The sequence below is a fragment of the Penicillium subrubescens genome (genome assembly GCF_028828155.1).
Source record: "Penicillium subrubescens strain IBT 31985 chromosome Unknown utg000011l_segment0_segment0, whole genome shotgun sequence".
NCBI lineage: Eukaryota > Fungi > Ascomycota > Eurotiomycetes > Eurotiales > Aspergillaceae > Penicillium > Penicillium subrubescens.
Genome location: NW_026643161.1, coordinates 866312 through 888690, shown reverse-complemented (window position 1 = coordinate 888690; position 22379 = coordinate 866312). Strand labels below are relative to the sequence as shown.

General features: G+C 49.5%; 8 protein-coding genes across 8 annotated transcripts; 4 read left to right on the top strand and 4 right to left on the bottom strand.

Moving 5' to 3' along the window:
- Positions 1-22: 22 nt before the first annotated feature.
- N7473_012687 (putative MFS multidrug transporter) lies at positions 23-1713 on the top strand (the record flags this gene model as incomplete). Its single annotated transcript, XM_057158626.1, has 3 exons — positions 23-211; positions 277-1094; positions 1143-1713. The coding sequence occupies 3 exons, from the start codon at positions 23-25 to the stop codon at positions 1711-1713; spliced, it is 1578 nt and encodes a 525-aa protein (XP_057002580.1).
- Positions 1714-1815: 102 nt separating this feature from the next.
- On the bottom strand, positions 1816-3063 carry N7473_012686 (metallophosphoesterase family protein; the record flags this gene model as incomplete). The annotated part of the gene is made up of 2 exons (XM_057158625.1): positions 1816-2870; positions 2922-3063. 2 exons carry the CDS (start codon positions 3061-3063, stop codon positions 1816-1818), a joined length of 1197 nt encoding a protein of 398 aa, XP_057002579.1.
- Positions 3064-3742: 679 nt separating this feature from the next.
- On the bottom strand, positions 3743-5255 carry N7473_012685 (histidine phosphatase family protein; the record flags this gene model as incomplete). Its single annotated transcript, XM_057158624.1, has 3 exons — positions 3743-3905; positions 3963-4861; positions 4914-5255. The coding sequence occupies 3 exons, from the start codon at positions 5253-5255 to the stop codon at positions 3743-3745; spliced, it is 1404 nt and encodes a 467-aa protein (XP_057002578.1).
- Positions 5256-5738: 483 nt separating this feature from the next.
- On the top strand, positions 5739-6893 carry N7473_012684 (phosphatidylinositol-specific phospholipase C; the record flags this gene model as incomplete). The annotated part of the gene is made up of 1 exon (XM_057158623.1): positions 5739-6893. One exon carries the CDS (start codon positions 5739-5741, stop codon positions 6891-6893), a length of 1155 nt encoding a protein of 384 aa, XP_057002577.1.
- Positions 6894-7958: 1065 nt separating this feature from the next.
- N7473_012683 (putative UDP-glucose,sterol transferase) lies at positions 7959-11277 on the top strand (the record flags this gene model as incomplete). Its single annotated transcript, XM_057158622.1, has 7 exons — positions 7959-8121; positions 8187-8820; positions 8877-9116; positions 9181-9948; positions 9999-10683; positions 10757-10895; positions 10955-11277. The coding sequence occupies 7 exons, from the start codon at positions 7959-7961 to the stop codon at positions 11227-11229; spliced, it is 2904 nt and encodes a 967-aa protein (XP_057002576.1). The 3' UTR covers positions 11230-11277.
- An 818-nt stretch (positions 11278-12095) lies between these two features.
- On the bottom strand, positions 12096-13874 carry N7473_012682 (cytochrome P450; the record flags this gene model as incomplete). The annotated part of the gene is made up of 4 exons (XM_057158621.1): positions 12096-12224; positions 12308-13309; positions 13397-13593; positions 13685-13874. 4 exons carry the CDS (start codon positions 13872-13874, stop codon positions 12096-12098), a joined length of 1518 nt encoding a protein of 505 aa, XP_057002575.1.
- A 3787-nt stretch (positions 13875-17661) lies between these two features.
- Positions 17662-19174, bottom strand: pfa4 (putative palmitoyltransferase with autoacylation activity Pfa4; the record flags this gene model as incomplete). The annotated part of the gene is made up of 5 exons (XM_057158620.1): positions 17662-18071; positions 18133-18211; positions 18262-18561; positions 18616-18787; positions 18840-19174. The coding sequence occupies 5 exons, from the start codon at positions 19172-19174 to the stop codon at positions 17662-17664; spliced, it is 1296 nt and encodes a 431-aa protein (XP_057002574.1).
- Positions 19175-19467: 293 nt separating this feature from the next.
- On the top strand, positions 19468-22258 carry N7473_012680 (putative DNA mismatch repair protein; the record flags this gene model as incomplete). Its single annotated transcript, XM_057158619.1, has 3 exons — positions 19468-19874; positions 19930-20315; positions 20370-22258. 3 exons carry the CDS (start codon positions 19468-19470, stop codon positions 22256-22258), a joined length of 2682 nt encoding a protein of 893 aa, XP_057002573.1.
- Between the last annotated feature and the right edge of the window lie 121 nt (positions 22259-22379).

The following is a 22379-nucleotide window of genomic DNA, read 5'->3' as shown; positions in this document are numbered from 1 at the left end:
TCTGATATATTGACATCACCAAATGCACTCAACCTTTAATGGAGACTCTACAACTCACGGGTCCCCCATCATGACGACACACGAAGAACAAACAGACATATCCAATATGCCCGATCTAGAGAAACTCGGGAAAGAGCGCCCAAAGACCTTTTCAGGACGAGGTCCTGAGCTAGCATTCTGTTTCTCGATTGTGATGTCCCAGATTCTAGCAGTGAGTAGAGAACCAGCACCCGATACGTCGAACTATCTAATCTAACACATCTATCTCTTCAATAGGAATTCTACATAACAGGGTCCAACGTTCTTCTTCCAACCCTCGTAAAAGAACTCGGCATTCCAGCAGGCACAACGATATGGCCCACCACTGCTCTCTCCCTCGCCGTCACATCAACACTCCTAATATTCGGTCGTCTGACTGACATGTACGGCGGCTATGTCGTCTACAACGCCGGAGCGATCTGGCTGACAATCTCATCGATTCTCTGCGGCGTCTCTCAAACATGGTTGATGTTGATTATTTGCCGAGCTTTGCAAGGCTTAGCTCTTGGAGCCCTACTGCCCTCTGGGATGATGATTCTGGGAAGTACATACCGACCGGGTCCAAGGAAGAATCTAGTTTTCAGCATTTATGGCGCTTGTGCTGCCTTGGGTTTCTTCGCTGGGTTCTTCGTCTCGGGAATTTGTGGCCAGTATTTGAGTTGGAGATGGTACTTCTTTATCGGCGCTATTCTATCGGCTATTACGGCGGTCTCGTCAATTTTCTCCGTTCAGCGCGATTACTCAGAGAAGCGGGAGCTTGGGATACGGATGGATTGGGTTGGGTTTGGCCTGTCGATCTCGGGTGCAACCCTGTTTGTTTTCGCTATTGCGGAAAGCTCATATGCTCCGCAAGGATGGAGGACACCGTATATTCCGGTACTCTTTACTATTGGTGCTATCTTGCTTGGCGTTATGGCTTACTTGGAAGGGTGGGTTATTGAGAATCCTTTGCTGCCGGGTGATATATTCCGGGTTAAGTTCATGACGCCATTGGTGCTGGCATTACTATGTCTCTACGGAAGTCTTGGAATATTTCTCCTCTACGGAGTTCTATAGTAAGTGTTTGTTCTACAGTTGACATTAAAAATACTAATTCTATGCAGCATGTCGGATTTCATGGGTGCTACGCCCCTTCAAATTGTCGCGTGGACAGTGCCGATGGCCGTTGGTGGTCTCATCCTCTCCGTTACTGGAGGTTTTATTCTCCACAAAGTATCCGGAACAGTGCTACTCATCATCTCATGCCTTGGATACGTCGGATCGGGACTATTATTTGCTGTCATTCCACTCGGTGGCAACTACTGGGCTTATGTCTTCCCCGCAATGATTTGTGGCACCATCGCCATCGATATCAGCTTCAATCTTGCGAATATATTCATCACAACAAGCATGCCAAGGGCCAAGCAGGGCCTGGCTGGTGCTATGATCTATTGTACCATGCACATGGGCATTGCTGTCATGCTGGGATTCGCAGATATTGTTGAGACTCAAACGAAGCATCTTGGTAAACGAGAGAGCTATAAGGCGGTATTTTGGTTTCAGACGGGGCTGTGTATCCTTGGGCTTCTGATTGTTCTGGGTTTTGTTAGAATTCGCCACGCCAAAAGCGAATTGACAGTGGATGAAAAGGATGAGGCAGGACATGTGACTGCAGGGCAGAGTGAAAAGGTTTAATCATGAACATATTATTTAGACGGGTAGAGTATGTTAAGAGCAAATTACATGAGAGCATCCGCTCATTTTATTTGCTAGCTAAGGCGCATTGCAACTAGGGAATTAAGTACGTGTATCGGGAGTGCTAGGATAGATGTCTTCTCCATAGGTCGAGTTGAGAGAAACCGATCCCACAATATCTCCCGACTCCAATCGAATCCAAGTGTCAATCTCCATATCCTTGAGCTTAGACTCCGTCACCAGAACCTGTCTGGATCCTCGAATCCAGCTGCCGTATCCACCATATCCAGTGTGCTGTCCGAAGCAAAGATTGATACCATTTCCTTTCACTGACATACCGGGGATCAGGGTATCCCATTTGTAGCACCATGTGTCTCCATGATCATGACCAGAGAACACTCCAATGACACCAGGCGTATCGACCAACGCTTTCATGAACGCCACATCCTGACCACCGTACACGTAGGAGCTGTCATTGCTTCCGTCCGCACACCAGCCCTCGCCTTGCTGTGCTAGGACATAATCGTCATTGATACCTGGCTCCTTGTGGGCATTGACTCCAAGCTGAGTCTGGATAGCCTGGGATGCATTGGTGGGGATGTGAACGAAGACGAGAGAGGGGATATGCTTGCAGTATTTCTTGACCAAGTCCGCATTAGTGGCTTTAAACCAATCCACAACACTCACGTCAACCCAATTCGGTTGCGCGACCTGATTTCCGGCAGAATCGAGTTCTTGATAATAGTAACCGCCGCGACTGTCGAAAAACCACAGCAGCATTGCAGGTGCCCCGTTAGTATCGGCATTCTTGGAGCCATACACAGGGAGATAGTAATTTGTCACGCCAGCCTCACGGCCAGAAACCATCTGCTGGGTTCGTGAGTTTGGCCACTGGTGTTCTCTCGCCAGCATAGCCGAGCGCGAAAGATTGTATTGGCTGTCGTGGTTGCCGTAGGTAGATGCCCATGTCAAGCCGCGGTCAACCAGGGGTCCGACAATCTTGTCGATGTAGACGGTGCTGTTTTCCAAAAAGGCATTTTCACCGGTAATCAGGTCGCCGTTCAACACGACAAGATCAGGCGACTCGGCGTTCAGCACCTCGTTGATCACGGTAACAGTGTTGACATCCTGCTGCGGTCCCCACGAGTCCCATGCATCTACTTGTGTGATTAACATTCTAGTCTTCCAGGACAGTATGGGTGACTTACTCTCTCCAAGGTGAAGATCTTCCAGAATAGAGATTTGAAATTTTCCATTCTTAGAGAACTTGAGAGGGGCAAACCGTTTCCCAACCGCGCTCTGGAGAGACGGTACAGCGAAAAGAGCGATGGCAGTTAATGATTTCCACATGGTGGATGGTGCTAAAGAAGCCAAGACTCGTACCTGATCTCTGGAACCGGAAGGAGCGAGATCTCCTTAAATACCATTGTTTACACACAAACCTCCTTCCTATCTCGAGTAACTATATCCCGTGTTTACCGACCGGAGCTCGCGGCCTCAAAAGGTATACAAACTTCGGCACCAGCCGAGGACTCCATATCGGATAAAAGAGCGCGTCTGGATCTACACGTGTTCGGAATGTTGACATTCTATGGGCCAGGGGCTTGCAGGGGGGAAAGACAATAGTGGGGTAAAATCATAGACACGATCGTATGAATGCCATTTTTATTGGACACGCTAATTTAGCTCGTAAGACCACCACATGTTGCCGATATCAAGGTTTCTACTGTCGCTTAATTAGAATAATGGTCGAGGGGTGAGCTCGAAGTGGAGTCGGCAAATGTACCGTCGGTGCTTGTTGAGCGATTGAAGACATGTTAAATTATCAGTTCCCACATGGCGTGGGGTATGGCTGTCGGTGGGCTTATTGTGGGTCTGTCCGAGGAATAGCCGACAAGTAGGTATGGAGGGGAACAGGAAATGACTACTTTGGCAAAGGATAATTTGTGTTGGGAGATATTGTGGATCAAATTAATTTATGTGGAAGTATTCTACGTCTTGAAAGTCCCCCCTTGTCCATTGTCCGGACCTATCCACAGAGCGACTTGATATCCGCGGGCACGTAGACCTTCAGGATAGCGATCAAATCCGAAAGATGGATCCAATCCAGGGTGCCGTGAATACTCTGCACCGGCTGGCCACTGTAAAGAACACGGGCGTAGTAGCCAGCACTTCCCTTACCGTGGGTTTTCCTAGAGCACGTTAGAATATGTCTATTAGAAGCCTGCGCGTAGAGTTAATAAACTTACCAAACTTCGAAAGCAACGTTGGATGCCATGGCCGGCCAACGCAGAACGTTGATACCCAGAGCTCCAAGGATAGGACCAATGTCACCATCGTGAACGAAGGTATGGCTGTAGTCAAGAGTAGAGGACCCATCCAGCACGGCCTGCAGGTGAGCAACGATCTCACCGATGAAAAGACCCTCCACGACTTGAATGTACTTGGTGACGTACGGGTTGGCGCGCCAGTAGTAGTTCCATTCCCAGTCACCGGCACGGAAAGCTTCCTCTGCCATTTCCATAGTCACACATGCGGAGGAGTTGGACACGCTGCAAGGCAACTCATAGCCGTTGCACAAGCGGGCCTGGAAGTTGTCACAAAAGTGGTCGAAGGTGTTCTGCCACGAGCTAGATGTGGCACCAAGCATAGAGCCAAGCTTAGAGCGCAGGTCGCTGGTCACAGAAAGATGCTCCTTCCACTCGGCGGTGGACTGCAAGGCACTCAGTGTGGAACTGATGGCGCTGCACGAATAACCCTCGTTGACAGTGTCGACCGAGGAGACCATCTGGTGCAGAGGCAGGGCGCCCTCGTAGTCGGGCCAAACTCCGCGAAGGACGGCACCAGCAGAGCCCTGGGTCAGTGCGGATTCACTGGAACGGAACCACACACGATCGTTGGGCTTCTTGGGAATAAGGCCGAGCTTCTTGCCATAGACCTTGTAGAGATCCTTGCCGTGCTGGTATCCATCCTGAACACCGCCGATGGTGATCTGGGGATACTGGCAAGTACCGTTCACAACAGGGAGGAATGGGTTGGTAGGATCCTGGTAAGTTTGAGCGTACATCGGCATAGGCTGAATGCCACTGTTGCTGTTTGCACCAGCATAAAGGTAAGGCCGAACATTATCACACTCGTAAGCTTGATTCTAGAAGGATGTTAGTCGATGTTGATTTTCTCACCGTCAGGAAAAGACTCACTTCGCCACCAGGGAGAAGGTTGTAAGGAGAGCGACGTTGATGGCGCTGAAGGTACTCAAGGTAAACAAGGTCGGCCTTCACGGACCCATTAGCGATGGGTCCTGGCATCTTGTACTCCTGAGACCGCGGGTGCGGCATGGAGCAGTAGTCGTAAGTGCCATACGGATTTCCTCCGGTCGGACCATTGGTGGGAGCCTTGTAAATACCACCATAAGTTCCGATGGAAGCATTGGAGATGTATGAGGTATCATTGAGGTTTGGCGGATAGAAGGTATCCAGGGGCGACAGGCCGAGAACCGGACCAGCAGCCCCGAGGACGAGACCAACAGCGAGGCTGCGCATGATGAGCTGATGATCTAGAGAGTTGGAAGAGAAAACAACTCAACGGGTGCTGGACAGCCATGTCAATCAAGCGCGCGTGTCTCAATTTATCAATCGCGTTGACATCAGAGCTCGGCAGTACGGTCGCACTAGAGATCGACTACGAGGGGCTCCACCTCTCTCAGTGACCAGTCGCGCGATCTGCTTCACCACACGTGGGAATAAGCACTATCCGACGCGAAATGAACCCCACGCTAAGAGATTACAGAGATCATGAGATGTCGTCTGTTGTTCCCGATCGGGTCAAAGGCTAGAATGTGGTGAGAACCAAGTGAGTTCGTGCCCGGAGGTTTCCCGACGATGGGGCCCACCTGTACTTGCCTAAGGGGCGTCTAAACATGATGGCTGCATAAATTATTGAGTGCAGCCAAGAATCGCTTTTCTCCCTTCCTACCCAGTACCACTTCCCACGGTTCAAACAAGAAGACTGACTCACATTTGAACATGCGTGGCATCACTCTGTCTGTGGCTGTCCTGGCCACCTTATGGGCCTCTGTTGCCCAGTCCACTTCGCTGGGTCATTTCGCCCTGCAGAAGGTCCTCGATGATGCCTCTCCTATCTTTGGCTCTTATTCCAAGCAAACCAACAGCAAAACAACATGGATGAAAGGGTATTCCGATGATACCCTTCTGGTCCACATGAACATTCCTGGCACTCACGATAGTGCGACGTGGAACTACACCCAAGCCACGCAAGATGCCAACCGCGGTATCACCGACCTCAACCAGGTCACACCGCCAGTACCTGAAGCACTCCGCTGCCAAGAACTCCCCCTGATTGATATGCTGAACATGGGAATTCGTGCATTTGATCTTCGCTATGCATTCGATGCCACAAACAGCACAATCATCTTCTATCATTCTCAGGGGTTGCTCTCGGAGACTGCGACTCTGGACGATGTGCTGTTTGGCTTCTACCGCTGGCTTGATGATCACCCATCAGAGACTCTGTTCTTGTCCATGCAATACGAAGGCTCAACTGCCAAGCATGCATCCAACAATGCAGCACTTCAGCTGAAGCTCCACGATGCTTTGACCTCTCCCGCCGCTCGAGAATACTTTGTCCAGACAAAGGATCAGCTGGGAACACTTGGACAAGCCCGTGGAAAAATTACTCTACTGCGTCGCTTTGATCTGGATCAGTTGCCTTCCTCATACACAAGCTCCCTGCCGGGCCTTCATTTCTCGCCCAGCCTGTGGACAGACAACAGCCCAGACATTGTTTTGACCTACAACACACAGGAGAATTTGACGGCTTACATTGAAGATTACTATGAGCCTCTTACACCGACCGGCTCGAACGCCACAGAAAACATTCAGTGGAAGTACAATGCTACCACCAAGAACATCATCAAGGCTACCACCGAGTATCCTGACAGCCTGTTCTGGACATGGGCCTCTAGTACGAACCTCGACAATGTGCCTCCAGAGTGGCCTCGGGTCATGGCTCTTGGGAACGGCACATTGACCCCCGCCGGTGGAGTGAATCAGCTTCTCGTTCCTTTCCTGAAGCAGCAGAAGGGCAAGCGTGTCGGAATTGTGATGTTTGACTTTTTCGATCAGCCGTCCAAGCTCATCGACACCTTCCTGAGCCTGTAGATAATCTAAAACACCAGAGACTGCTGAATAGTTAGGAACATGGTACATAAAGTCAATTAATACTCTCCATGTTTCCTTTATTGCGAACCCAAGACCGTAGAGTACGCCAAGCCAGCTCGGTAGCAATCACACGGACTTCAATGCCTTGAGTAAACTATGCGCATTCCCAAATATACTCAGATTCCCTTTTTCCTACAAACTACGACCAAGTCATGAGGTTCGTGTCGATTATCTTCCCATTAGCTGATGCCTGAGGCGACCATAATAGGCTCCGCGGCTGATCGGCATGGCTGAGCCTAGTGGCGTTGATATGAACCTCGGCCTAAATTTTTGGCAGTGTGCCTAAGTGTTCCGTTAGAGGCCTTCCGCGGTAAGTTGATGCTGATTTAAACTTCTTCGGTTTCGTCATTGGGCGCAAGCCGGAGGATCGGAATGTTGAAACCCGAATAGATTAAAAACTAAGCAGCTTTGAGCAAATGCACTCCGGTAAGATAGGTATTCGAGTCGAGCCCTTCAGACATCATCCAAGAAGACTGTGCTTAGTTTGCTCCATCAAAGTATTTTGACTTGGCAGGGACCCATTTGGCCCACGAAGCATAGTGCGCCACTGTTTAATGGGGTAAAATTCCATAGAAAGCTTACATTGGGAGTTATGCTTCATACAGGGTCCAGAGCCAGGGCGGATGACTTGTAAACCTAATACTCAGATCAAAAGCCTCTAGATCCTCTAGATCCTTTTTGTCATCATGCTTAGTTTTTTAACATTCGTCTTACTTGTGCGAAGAGCGGTGATCGTACTCGATAAGGCTGTTGATGTCGTGGACCCACAGAGCGGAATGATCGGGAAGCCGGACCCTTCTGACATCATTGACTGAATAGCTCGGAGTGATCATTTTTCAATTCAAACCAGCCGAGGAACTTTTATCATAATGCACGCGAGCTTCCGTGGGAGATCTGTTCCGAGACTAAAGATATTATAATCTTGGATGTTCTTTTTCAAATTCTCACACACCCTGATCTACTCCTTAAACGAACCACTCGCCCTGCGCCGATCTCCCGATAGACATGGCCCCAGTAGCGCCCGCTACTGGAGGGGCAGCCTCCGAACGATATGACGGAATCCGATCGGAGGACTGGCAAACGGAGGTCAATGATCCCTATTCTCATGATAGTGGTGATCGAATGCAGTTCAGTGGCGACGGATTAGACACCGGTGTTCGAGTGTTAGGTGCGTAAATTTAGATTCATTTGCGATCAAGCTTCACTACTGACCACATGAATTACCTCTAATAGGCGATGGGCGCTTGGATATCCGAATCAATGAACACAAGCCCAGTATCGCAGGGCTGCTTCACCTTCAACGCACCCCTATACCATCCGAGCTCGAAGACGCTGAAGAAACAGACGGCGCCGCCAGGGTACAAGCGGAGGATGGCAAATATTTCCCGCTAAACCTCAACATCGTCATCCAAGTGATTGGTTCGCGGGGAGACATACAGCCATTCGTCGCTCTAGGAAAAGAACTAAAAGCACATGGGCATCGGGTCCGACTCGCCACGCATCTTGCGTTTCGAGAATTCATTCTCGATGCCGACCTGGAGTTCTTCAATATTGGTGGCGATCCAGCGGAGCTGATGGCTTTCATGGTGAAGAATCCCGGGCTACTTCCGAGTATGAACACGATCCGGAGCGGTGCGATTCAAAAGCGCCGCAGGGAGATGAAGGAAATGGTCGATGGGTGTTGGAGATCCTGCTTTGAGATGGGCGATGGCACACACCTGCATCAAATCAAGGAAGACCCATGGAGCGATGTGGTGGATTATCGTCGGCGTCCGTTCGTTGCGGATGTGATCATTGCTAACCCACCTAGTCTGGCACATATCCACTGCGCTCAGAGACTGGGGATACCTCTTCACATTATTTTCACGTAAGCCAACTCTTGGTCCTGTCAACAAAGTTCAGCACGGACTAACAACAAATTAGTATGCCATGGTCACCCACGCAATCATTCCCGCATCCCCTTGCTGTTCTTCATCAACAAGATTCTTGCAAGCCAACGGTCGCAAACTTTGTCTCCTATGCCATCGTGGACATGATGATTTGGGAAGGTCTTGGCGACATTGTCAATAAATATCGCCGCAATGTCCTCTCCCTGGATTCGTTGGACGGAATCACCGCTCCGAGCTTGATCCACAAGCTACAAATCCCCTGCTCATACCTCTGGTACGTCCTATGAAATCCATCATTAACAACTCCAAATAGTGAATCCTGCTGATTTCTCAATCAGGTCCCCAGCTGTTCTTCCGAAACCACAAGACTGGGGTGACCATATCGACGTTTGTGGTTTCAGCTTCCTCCCCTCTAAGCCGGACTATACTCCCCCCGATGAAATCGCACGATTCCTAGAAGCTGGATCAACGCCTATATACGTTGGCTTTGGTTCAATTGTAGTCGATGATCAGATAAGACTAACAAAGGTTGTCTTCGAGGCAATCCAGAAATCCGGACAGCGTGCCATTGTTTCGAAGGGCTGGGGCAACCTTGGTGTCGACGAAGTGGATGTCCCTGAAAACATTCTTATTATTGGAAGTTGCCCCCACGACTGGCTATTCCGACAGGTATCATGTGTGATCCATCATGGTGGAGCTGGTACAACTGCCGCAGGATTGGCACTTGGATGTCCAACAATCATCGTTCCATTCTTTGGCGATCAGCAATTCTGGGGAGATATCGTTGCGAGGGCTGGCGCTGGACCGTCGCCCATTCCCCACAAACGGTTGACTGCGGATGGCTTGAGTGATGCGATCGAATTTGCCTTGAGAGATTCGACACTGCAAAAAGCGCGGGAAATTGCAAAGAAAATGGAAAACGAGTCGGGCGTGCGAGATGGTGTACGCAGCTTTCATCGCCAGCTTGATCTTCGGACACTGCGATGTGCGATATGCCCGTCACGGCCTGCGGTGTGGCACTTGAAACACACAAATCTCGGATTCAGTGCCTTTGCAGCAGCAGTGTTGGTAGAGACGGGGAAGCTCAAACCGGAGGATCTCGTCTTGTGGGTGCCATTCTGTTCCAATTCACGATAAGCGACTAACTTTTGCGTAGGAACCGGCCAAAGGAATATGATACCCATCGTGATCCAGTCGGGCCATTGAGTGCCAGCGCCCAAGTTCTTTTTGGAGCTATTGCAAACTTTGTGACTGGTATTGCAGAAGTCCCTACTGATATGGTTGGCGATATCGTTGCTGCAGGACGTGCCATAGGCCACTCTCGTGAACACCTAGACATCCAGCACAAATGGCGACATCGGAAATGTAAAGGTGCAAACTCGAATTCTCAGAGTGATGGCTCCATAGAAACCGAAGAGAGCGCTCACCAAGATGAGAGGGCTCAAAGTTCTCGACCAAATAACCTAAGTGACCCCGACGAATCTCTTCCAGACGAAGATAGTGAAGATGAAGAAATGATCAACGACAGCAGCGAGTCACGCTCCACGGATATAGTCCCAGATCAAAGTATGGACAGGAGACGCAGTCTTCAACTTGAGAAATCCCAAACCATGAGCTCGCAATTCGCTCCCTCAAAGCCGCACACTGTCCTCTCCGAGGCAGCCAATTTGGGCGGCAAGATGTCGAAGAAATTTGTCAATCTTCTCATTTGGCTACCAACAGACCTCACGCTCAGTCTTTCCAAAGGGTTTCACAATGCCCCTAAATTATACCATGACCCGATGGTGAAGTCGACGCCCACAGTGCATGATGTTCGCAGCGGATTAAGGGCCGCTGGAAAGGTATTTGCTTTCTCCCTGTTCCCCAATCGCAAAACCTTGAGCTTTTACTTACGTTGTGCTTTGCATTTGACAGGAATTTTACGACGGCTTTTACTATGGCGTGACAGGACTAGTAACCCAGCCTCGATACGGATACAAGAAAAAAGGCACCAAGGGAATGATCAAGGGAGTAGGGAAAGGACTGGGTGGAGTCTTCTTCAAGCCACCTGCAGGTATGACAAAAATAGCCACCGAACTTGAAAAATACATGTAATCTGACTGTATCTCACAGGTCTCTGGGGATTGGCAGGCTACCCCTTGAGCGGCTTACGTCGAAAGCTTCTCGATTCTCTGGGTAAATCCAGCGAAGGGCAAATCATTCTCTCCCGGATTGCCCAAGGACATGAAGAAATGTGTGCGTCTTCGGCTGATGAGAGGAGTGAAGTAGTAAGGAAGTGGATGATAATTGAAGAGTCACTGAAGCAGACCAAGAGGACGAGCAGACGGTGTCATTCGCGGCCTCAGCATCATGCACCACATATACCTCAACTTGTAACGCCAGCCTAATGTACATACCCCTTTCAATTTTGCCTAATTTATTTCGATAAGACCAGGGATACGGGGATGAAACGGCCTAAATGCAAGGGTTCCGCTCGTAGAGTTGACCACATTAGGGGATTCGGCCCCAGTCCTAGTGATCCTTTTGATTTTCTGTCGCTCATGGCATCGACGCCATAGCCGACAGCCTCATGGGTCTCTACCGTAGTTAAGGTGAAATCTTGGCAAAGCTTGTCTGGTATTGAAGTTTATCGCAGGACTTACACCCCAATTTCCGAAACTTTATTCAAGGGAAGATTTTGAGACTAATTCCGAGACTAAATTCGCGACCCTGCAGCGCTAAATGAGGAGGTCACAGAGCGGTGATAGATCACAAAACGGCCCCGTGGCGTGCATTAGTCGCTGCCACCGACACTGTTGTTTCTCCGCGAAATCGCTCCGCAGGACCCTGGAGCTGACACGAATACCTTTTATGCCTTAACTCTTTGGGGAAGGTGGTAGAACTGGATGTGGATACGAGACATGGATATCCAGATCGGACGTGATCTCGATCAGTGAGTGTGATAGAGTACTTTTGACACGCAGAGGGCTCACGTGATTAAGTTGTTAGAAGTCAATCATTTCTTTGTTCTACTTTTCGACTTTTCTGCTTTTCTCACCTTCGCACGCTGAAGCTCTTCTTGTTCTTTGAATTATGTGATGTGATACTCTCTTCACCTTATATTACTAGCTTGATAAATACATTGCGTTCCTCTGCTTCGATTCGTGCCTATTTTCCGATCCGCCGGCCTAGCTCCTCCTACGCTACTCAGCTACGGACCTTGCTCATCCCAAACACTCATCAAATGAGTCTAGTCCAGGAGAATGACAGGAAATCACGCCGAACGTGGAGTTCGCTCTGTTACTTGAACCCACATATCAGAGATCGCGAAAAGACCAAGAACATTTCGCGTCTCCCAGGGGCGCGTTGGGTTGATAATTGACAGGTCAAAGTTGCGCAAGAGCTATGTCAGATCGCCAACTCGTTAGCTTATTGCCCGAAAGTGAGAAATTCCTTTTCAGCAACATGCGAAATAACTTCACTAACCTCGAAAACAGTCTTTCCGATCTCGATTTGAGCCACCGGCTTGCCCAAACACTGGAACTTTCCGTGACCGAATGTGAGCTCGTTGGTTCGAACCATCTCAGCCAACTTGGCGGGGTCAGACTCGAGCCAGCGCTCAGGCCGGAAAGCCTTTGCGTCCTTGCCATATGTCTTCTCACTAAGGTGCATGCCATATGCCGAATATCCGATACATACACCTCCCGGAAGGAACACGCTCTCGCCGTCGATGAGGACGGTATCACCACCGGGCGGAACATCACGCGAGAAGATGTTCGCAACGGGCGGCCAGACTCGCAGAGCCTCGCGAATCACAGCCTGAAGATAATCAAGTTGTTTGGCCTGGGTGGCAGCGATGAAGCCTTTGCCTGGTCCCGGCGCAAGTCCATCTCGTACGGCATCATCGACCTCGCGCTGCAATTTGACGTACACGCGGGGATTCGTCATGATATGCAGAAGGATACAACGAATGGCGCCAGCGGTGGTATCAGAACCCGCAATGATTTGCTCCAGCGCCTCCGTGCGCAGCTCATCTCCTGCCAGGCCGTGGCGCATGAATGAGGCTAGCATATCCGATCGTTTATCAGTCGAGCTTGCAGCGCGCTCGTCTACGAGGCGGAAGCACGCGGCCATCATTTTGCCGAAACCGTTGTTGTCCTTGGGTGAGGGTGCAATGAACCTGCCGATGAAGGGTGCTTGAGCGAGCCAGCTGAAACCCAGAGCGAGGGCGTTGTGACCGATAGTCAGCCCCTCCTCGCTCGATTGGAGGTAGTTGTCCACATCTTGATCGCTTTCTAGCATACCGAATGCTTTGCCGAGGCCCACGCTGCTAATGACATCAAGCGTGAAATACTGCACCTTTGTCGCTAGGTCCATAGGTATGATCTCACGGTCGGACGAGACATATTTTGACCGGATGAGATGCAAAAAGTCCTCGAGTCGCTCATTCACGGATTCCTCCAGGTGGAGGTTCTCCCTTCCGGAGTACTATGCCATATCCACTGGTCAGCAGCCTTGAAGGGGGAGAACAAGTGGTGAAAGAGTTTGTCAAGGAAGATAAGGAGGCTATCATACCCCTGGAGCCATTTGCTTTCTGCGCTGCTCATGCTTTACATTGTCCGTCTGGCTGAAGACATTGTCTCTTCGGTACTCAATCCGCGTGGCTTTGTAATACCAGTCGGATCGCTTATAGCCGGGCTTGTTGTTTACATGCATCCAAACTTCCGGAGAAGACGTGATCAGCACCCGAGGTGCGACACGGGCGATGGGACCTGTCTCACGATGAGGCTGTTAGCTGTGGGCGGAGAGAAAATCATCCGAATAAAGATGCCAGCACGATAAGTGCCTCGAAGTGGTCCGCACCATATTTCTGGTTGACCTCCGCGTACCACTCGTGGCAGTTACCGCGCAGCATCGCTATGCTATGGGGCCAGTTCGAAATCCCGGTCCACGTGGGGCCCCGGAACTGGCGCAATCTCGTATACGTGGTGATTGTCCTGAGCACATAGAGGACCAAAAGGCCACACAGGGCCATCACAGCCGGCCCCGACATGGTGTCTATTGCCATGGCGAAACCCGACATGAACAGGTAGTTGACGAGAGTGAATGAAGCTTAAATTTCGTCAACCCCCTCACCCTTGTCTTACGTGGATACTTTGGGACTGGCCGGAGTGGTTCGGGGGCCTGTCATCTGCCGTTGGCTACATACGCCAAGATACGCTAACTCTCATTGGGATCCTCACTACGTTGCCCACGTTCCCGTCAGAAAGCTGACGAGAGATAGCGCTGTTATCGCTTGCCTTATTATTGTTCCCGTTCGTGACTATGAAAAGCGGTGTGGGTGGGTCACTGATCGGAAAACTATTCCCTCGAATCCGCATTGGCAGGTCTCAGACAACCAAAAAGCAACTATAAATTCTCGATACGGCGTGCATATGACTGAGTGTACTCAGGGTGACACTGAGTATTTGAATAACTACGTGGGATCTGCCAGAGAGATCTTCATCTACGTCAAAAACAAGCAACCGCTTCAACGAAATATTTGCAAGAACGTAGCAATACTCAAATGAATTGAAGTCAAATGCCTCTTTATTGATAGGCCGAGAAATATGGGACATTTCTAACGCTCTGCTAAAATACTTAATGGTCACATACATGAATTCCTCGAGGCACCTTCTATGAATGTCGAATGTTGATCACTCTTAGTCTTGCCCGACGACTCTGCCGGCAACAAAAGCAACCGCCTAGGGTCGAAAACCTCCTTGCCACATGGCGCGATAGTGTCGAACAAGGAAGCCTGCAAGAACAGGCTTCCGGGGGCTTTGGGGGTTTCAGTAAAAGCGGGGCTGAGCAGCGCATGTCAGTTTCTCGATACCCTCAGTGTCGGAGAGATAATTGGATCCGCTTACCTTCCACATTTGGTGCAGAAATATCGCTGTTGAGATAGGCTATTAATACCAATTGGACTGCACAGTTTTCATTTGATGACATCTGTCAAGACCTACCTGGATAGCATACCCTGCGGCGGTATTAGCATCATCGTAGATACCTAACGTGTTGTCTCAATCTTCAACGGTGATTTCATCCTCAGCAATGAAATAGTTCACAGAGGATGCTGGAGTAGGTCAGCCCAAGAATGTTGAAAAGAAAACCTTCAGTAATAGAATTAGTCTTACCACCACAAGCCCGTTTACAATTGTCGATTTATTCGCAATTATTGTCAGTAAACTTTGATGACAAATTATTGTTTCTGGAGCTGATCCGTATCAGTGACAAACAACCGAACTGGCGGGTTGTTCTTGAAGCGTGATTCGAACGCTATTGCAGTTGCAGTGTCCGACGTATGCCATTTTTCTTCTGAGTGGCTTGAGTGGATTTAATTCGGTCTTCCGTTGAAAGATAATCTCGAAGAATATGCCTTGGATGTCGGATTAAAATACATACGAAGAGATCTTGCCAAAAAGAGGAGGCTACAGCAACCTGGTCCTTTTCTCCACTTGGACTTCTGAATGGTCCCCAGATAGTAAAAAAAAGAATCCTCTATTCCGAGGTGTTATTATGATATATAGGAGCTAACCGCTAGAGGAACATCTCTAGAGACATTGTTCAAACTTGAAAGATCGAGTTGACGCTCTACCGCATTGTACTGTACTGCTGGAGATCCCCACCGGCAGCGCCATGGTTGCCCTGGCCCTTGTTTGTCTCCTTTCTTTTTTTTTTTTTTGCCAGCGCTCTATAAGATAGCTTCTATAGCTCTGCAAGATCATACTTTTTCTCTTTCTCCAGACTCCCCAGACTGCTTCTTTTTTGCTTCTTGCTACCCGGTGCTTCGCCTATATACATGGGTGTCCCTAACACCCGCATATATTGATTCATATAATCGACAACCCTTTGAATCATCTTTCACGATATAGCCGAGTGGAACCCTCCCTCGATGGGCAGGACGGGGTCGAAGTAAAAGTCGAACTCGAAGTCGAACACGCAGTCATCCTTTCCTGAGCTGATTTCGACCGGTTTGGCGGGAAGGACCCGCGACTTGCGGTCTACCTTACGGACTCTTGAATCTCCATACATGGAGAGCTTCGGAGAGCTTCCCGGAAGCATTGCACACCCCCGAGGTCTAAACTGGTATTCTCTCCCTGCTTCGTGTTATATACCCCTATCTTTTTCCCTCCCACTAAGCTGACTAGTTCAACGACTCCCTCAAGTCACATCAGATTAGCCCGACGTTTATATTATGTGAATGTTCAGCGTGCTATCATGGATTCCTCACATACGCCTATAACAACCCCCGAGAGAGCGTCCATGCAGGCTTGGGTTGAGGAAGCCAGCAAGTCGGTGAGTGTCTACGCCTAAGGCTAGATGCTAGGCGAAAATCTATGTCTAACGTCTGCCGTGAGAAATTTCTAGACACACAACCAGAAAGCGCCTGAGCTTTTCTTTAATGAGGTTCGAACATAAAACTCTCAAGAGCATTTCAGTTGATAGGGAGCTTTATCTGCACGGGAAGTACTCGCACTCAACAATCAATGCCCGCGGTACACCAACTAGGGGATGAGCAACTCCATGCTGGACCTTGAGTTGAACATAATGACGATGGTGGTGGTATTCAGGAAGGGGTATACACAGCGGAGACCGTGCACCTTGATGCCGCTCCTGAAGTTGACCCAGGTGCTGCTATTCCAGATGCTCACTCTCCGTTGATCCGCAACTTTCGCGAGGCACTACATAATGAACATTTAGAGATCTGCCAGCGATGCTGCGAGAGATCGCCTGGCCGAAAGCTCACGTAAAGTCAAGATTCCTAGAGCTTCACGAAGCTTACGACTGTCTTTGGAAACACGCCCAGGCATCCTGCCTGAACAAATGCCAATATGTCAAGTCGAATCGCTCACCAGTACCGAGTATCATCAATCTGAGTGCGGAAATATCTAGTTGGCAAGAGTGATGCTCAATTTGGAACCAGGTTGTTGATCTATATAGGTACTGGGGTCTGGTAAGCTGGCGGGCTAGAAGGAAAATATCCTCTCTTTGCCTTGCCTGAGGCTGTACGTGAAATCCGCCTCTGATGTTTTATATGGCTTTTTCACAATTCCACATCCCCGCAAGAAGTCAGTTCGGCAACACAGGAGCTCAAAAATCTGAAGATGCTCGTCCAGTAAAAGGACATACGTGCAGCTCTTGGACATGACTGCTTCCCTTTGTTGTTCGGCACGTCAACCATAATGTACTCGATGCGAGAAAAACTAAGGGAGTTCACAGGAGTACCATCAACCCTCTATTTCCCTTGTACGGGTTGTGAGGGTGGTTAATATGGTCGATACTAAGCTGTGGACATTGTCTTGATGTACGGAGAGGATGATGGCACTTCGTTTACCAAAACGAAAATGAGAATCACAAGCAATATATGGAGCCACTTGATTGTGTTTGAATGGCTGGGACTTTTGCTTCATGGTTCAAGGAAACTATGTCCTTGAATAACTACCTCTCGCTTTTTTTTCTACATCTGTCTCTTGCTATCAAGTACGAATGTCCTATGACTGGCTAGAGTTAGTGATACTGTTCATCAATATAAGATACGCTCGCATGATAGAGAGTGGATTACGGGTTCGGTGAAGGCGTGGATGGCAGGATATCATCCAGTTTTCGCCAAGCAAGGGCTATCACATCAAAACAACGAAATGAGATACTGCAGCCGTCAGCTTTGTTCAAGATTGAGAGATAATGATGCAAACTTCAAATGTACATCGCCTCAAGTCTATGAATTGCTGATGTAAAATGAATGAAAGGATGTTTCCACCACATAAAATGCGATTTTTTTGTAGACAATATAATGGGCATCATTGGGCTTGGTTGCGCTGCTTCATGAGAACCCCCAAAGGGACATCATCCTCATCGTAGAAATCAGCGTCCTCGTCAACACCAAAATCTCGCAAGCGTTCACCCTCCGCATTTCGCCAAGACTCCTCGCCCTCATCCGATTCATCACCATATACAGGCCTTGGTCCGCGCTCGTCATCTTCATTCCGGTCATCTTGCTGCTTATAGCGCTCGTGAAATCGCTTGCGTCTTTGAATCTCAGAAAATGGTCTTGTGCGCTTGAAGTCTTCTGCTTGGCGATGATGGAATGCCTCGATCTCCTCCCGCGCAGAGGAGTAGGTCTTCAGTAACTCTGAATCATGGCCTGGTAAGGGACCGGCCGGTAGAGGAATGCGATCGGGGTCTGGTGGAGGCCACGATACACCCGGATCTAGATGATCAGGCATTGGTTTGACTTCCACGACTGGCTGATTGGCGGATTGTTTACATACCTTCAAAGTCGTTGATTTCAAATTCCCACCCACTCTTCCGATCTGGCGTGGCCGCCAATGGCCAGAACCAGCTAATTATCTGGAATGGCATTAGCTAGCAACCTCTGTCGGAAATATGGAGTGACTTACATTAGCATTGCCGCCCATGCCATTTTTGATATTTGACCAGATCCCAATATCGTAGGGGAACTCTTGCTTTGCGATTCGAATTTTCTTCCCACCAGGTCCTTCTAGATAGCCGCCCAGAACACGGGCGCGTCGAAGCAGAGTTTCATGCCTTTCAATTTCCCAAGATTCTATGGTCGTTGTGTTGAAGAGAAGAGACCAAAGGCTTCGCACGAGAAGAATGAACAGAGCAAAGACTGTCATGCTGTTCACGACGAACAGGAGAAATAGATGAATAAGCTGTCCGACGGATGGCCCGAGGTACTGAGACACAATCAGTAGTTGAACGGCGACCTCTCATCGGTTGGATTAACTTACACTTGGGAGATCCCTACTCTTCCAAACAATAGCTCCACGCTCCCAAAGAAGGGTCTCGAGGTAACCCATTCCAACCACCGCATAGAAGAGGAAGCGAATGAAGTGGGGAAAAGTGAAATGCGAGACACAGTTGGAAGTCCATGGACAATGATGATCCATCTTCGGAATGCATCTAAATAAAATTAGCCTTGGTTCGTCGATCCCATATTGCAGTACAAACGAACCTCTTGCATGTCTTACAGTGATGAGCGCGAGGGGGTTTATAAGCCTCGCATCTACGGCACCACCGTTGCCGACCTATGGTGATGTCTTTGTCGGCATGACCAGAGGTACTCGACTTCATATCTGCAGGAAGATGCCCTGGGTCTACAAAACATGCGCGGAAGTAGCAGATCCAAATGCATAAAGCAAATATGTTGGTCTTCCACACTTCATCTTTGCGTAGGGGCGCGGACTCGAAATGGAGAAAGAAGTACTGGGAGGTATAAGCCAGAAAGCTGATCAAGAAGCTGACGGAAGGAATTGCCAGCTGAGATATTTTGAAGTCATCGCTCAGCATTTCGAATTTCACGACCTTGCAGCCACGAGACAGGCGTGGAGAAGATTGTCAATGGTCGTGGACGTGTTATTTCTTGGCACGGGGCCTGGATGGGATGACTAATCCCAGGGCATGGGGGACCGATGGAGCTCCAATTGGGACCTGTGAGTCTTGAGGTCGTCGGCCACTCACCTCCGCATTGAGGATCTGAACAACAATTCAGTTGCGAACCGGGAAGTCGCTGACAAGAATATATACTGAGCCAGTGAACTTGTTCGATCGGGGCAATGAGTGGCTAGTCGCGCCTTCTCAAAATGCCGATCGAGGCTCTCCCGCAGGCCACTGTCCGAGCAATTGGCTCCACTTCCGTCATCTCAGATCCCTGCTCAGTCGTCAAGGAGCTTCTGGACAACGCTCTGGATGCGTCTGCATCCTCGATTTCAGTTGAAATATCGCAGAATACCATCGATGTGATTCAGGTCAAAGACAATGGACATGGCATTGCTGTTGAGGATCACCCTTGCGTTTGTAAGCACACTTTTACCAGCAAGATTTCGACCATTAACGATCTGAGAAATGTCGGCGGAACTTCTTTGGGATTTCGTGGTGAAGCGCTGGCCAGTGTTGTTGAGATGTCGGGCGGCGTCAATGTCATCACACGCGTCGCCTCGGATATCGTCGCGTCAAGTCTTGAGTATGGGAGAGACGGAGAACTTTCCCGGTAGGTTCCCACGCTTGACTCTCCAGATTCGCTTCTTTCTGACCGATTGGGTTAGGTCTCAAAAGACTTCTCATCCAATTGGGACTATGGTTCGCATTCAAAACTTTCTGAAGTACATCCCTGTGCGAAGGCAAGCTGCACTCAAGGGAGCTACGAAATGCCTCACGAAAATCAAAAGCCTCATCCAAACTTACGCTCTGGCCCAGCCCACCAAGAGATTCTCATTCAAAGTCCTCAAAGCCAAGAACGAAAACAACAATTGGTCATTTGCACCAGGTGCCGATTCAGCACTTGTTGATGCAGCTGTCAAGGTTGTTGGGCGTGATGTTGCTTCCTGCTGTACGACTAAACAATCCACGCCCAGAGTCAACTCGATTACTGATGGCAGTCTTGACCAAACAAATTATCAAGTTACGGCTTTTCTCCCAAGAGTCGATGCAGGTAATTCTACCCGACCCGGTCGTAGATGAGACGTTCATGGGCTGATGATCGCAGATTTCACAAAGGTCAACAAAAAGGGCCAATTTCTCAGTATCGACGGCAGACCCCTTTCCACATCTAGGGGTGTTGGTCACGACATGGCGAAGTTGTTCAAATCTTACATTCGTGCCGCTGCCTCGAAAATTGAAGCACCCAAATCAGTCAGCGATCCATTTCTTTGTCTCCAGCTTAAGTGTCCCCTGGGAAGTTACGACGTTAATATTGAGCCGGGCAAAGATGATGTACTCTTTGAGGAACGAGAACTGGTGTTTGACCTCATTGAGAGCCTCTTGGCTGACCATTACGGGGCTCTGCCAGACGCGGCGAGAAAGAGTCCGGCCAAAAAGACATCATCATCTACGAACGCCCACGAAAACAATGCCGGATTCGACCTGCTTATGGCTAAAAGACCGAATCAAAGCTCTGGAGTGTCACCCGAGGAAAATCCTCACACTGTAGACATCCCCATCCTCACCAATCTTGACTCGCGGAGATCGTCAGGCCCGCCTAGTGTGCCATCTCCAGAACAAACGCCCAGTAAAGGAGGTCCAAGTAGGGGGCTTAACAACAACCCAGTTGTTGAGGGTGATTGTCCTCGTCAAATCAATCCATGGTCCATCTCACGGATCAACGCTTCATTCCAGGCTCCAAGTCGTGGAGTTGCCCCGTTCCCGGCGCTCCAGGCCAGCCCAGCAGCCACCCCACAAGAATCCAGACAAAGAAATGCACCGCGGAGACCAATATCAATTTCGCCACTTCAAATTTCAGAAACCTCTAGTCCGGTTCTTTCTAGACTGACCCCTGTTTCTCCACTGAGTCGCCGTCCACACCATCAAACGCCTCACGAATCCCCGCTCCAATCGACTTCGTCGATTAGTGCCTCCAGAAGAGCAGCGCGAGAACGAGACAAGGAGCGTTATGGGAACGGTGCCCTTGATACTTGGTTCCAACGAACTACTCAGCAATCAATTGCTCCGAGCTCCCCAGAGGTTCTGGCCGAGCCTGGGACCGTTCCATCACTCTCCGAGCTTGCGGAACAGCGATTCAATCCACCACAAGATGTCCCCACAATTACTTTATCCCGGGACAACAACAGCCGATTACTCTCACCTCTTCCACTCAGGGGGCAACCCCCCGACCCCTCTCCCCAACCGATGGATGGAGTCATCTCGCCTGACAATGAGCACCAGGGAAGATCTATGGACAGTGGTCGCGGGTTCCCAGTTCTCGAGAATTGGGCCGCCAGTATCCACGAAGGTTTCACCCCCGAGAGCTCCTTCGAATTGGAGAAGGCGCTAGATTTTGAACGACGAAAGCGAGAGGCCAACCAAAGACATCGGACTCGATCGGGGCAGTCGAGTGTCAGGGCAACAGCACCGACATCGAATTCTCCCCACCGAAATCGGTATCTTGCCGCCAAAGCTGCATTGGCTGCCGACAGCATCGGCATTGACCCACCTTCTGCGACAACCCTAGCCAATGGCGATCCACGAGCGTATCTCATATCTCTTCAGACCAACTCGCTGTCAAAGGATGTCTCTGAGGATCCAGGGATTTCTCGGCGAACGCGAACCAGCAGGCTGCCTCTTGAACAAATCCCAGAGGGCCTTGACCTTCACAATATTTGCCTGCCCGTGAAGGCCGGTTCTTCTGAGGTTCAAAAGCTATTCAATATTATAGCTCATTGCGATAGCTATACTCGACGTGGCGATAAGCCTGAGCCGTCGCTGTTGACTGATGTGACTGCCTTTGTCCCGTCATGGAATGAGAGACTAAGCATGATCGTCAGCAGACGTTACAAGATGCAGGACACTTCACAGCCGCTAGATTTACGCATCGATATCAGTACTGCCATTGCAGATTTCGAGAAGCAGTTCCGAGCAACTGAGAGCCAGTTCGCTTAAACGAATATTTGTAAACCAGGGTAAGGCTGGGCTTATCTACTGTATAACACACATTGTATACTATTTTGTATTTTATTGGCGTTTTTGACCGGGATGAAAGCGACATTTCCATTCTCTCATA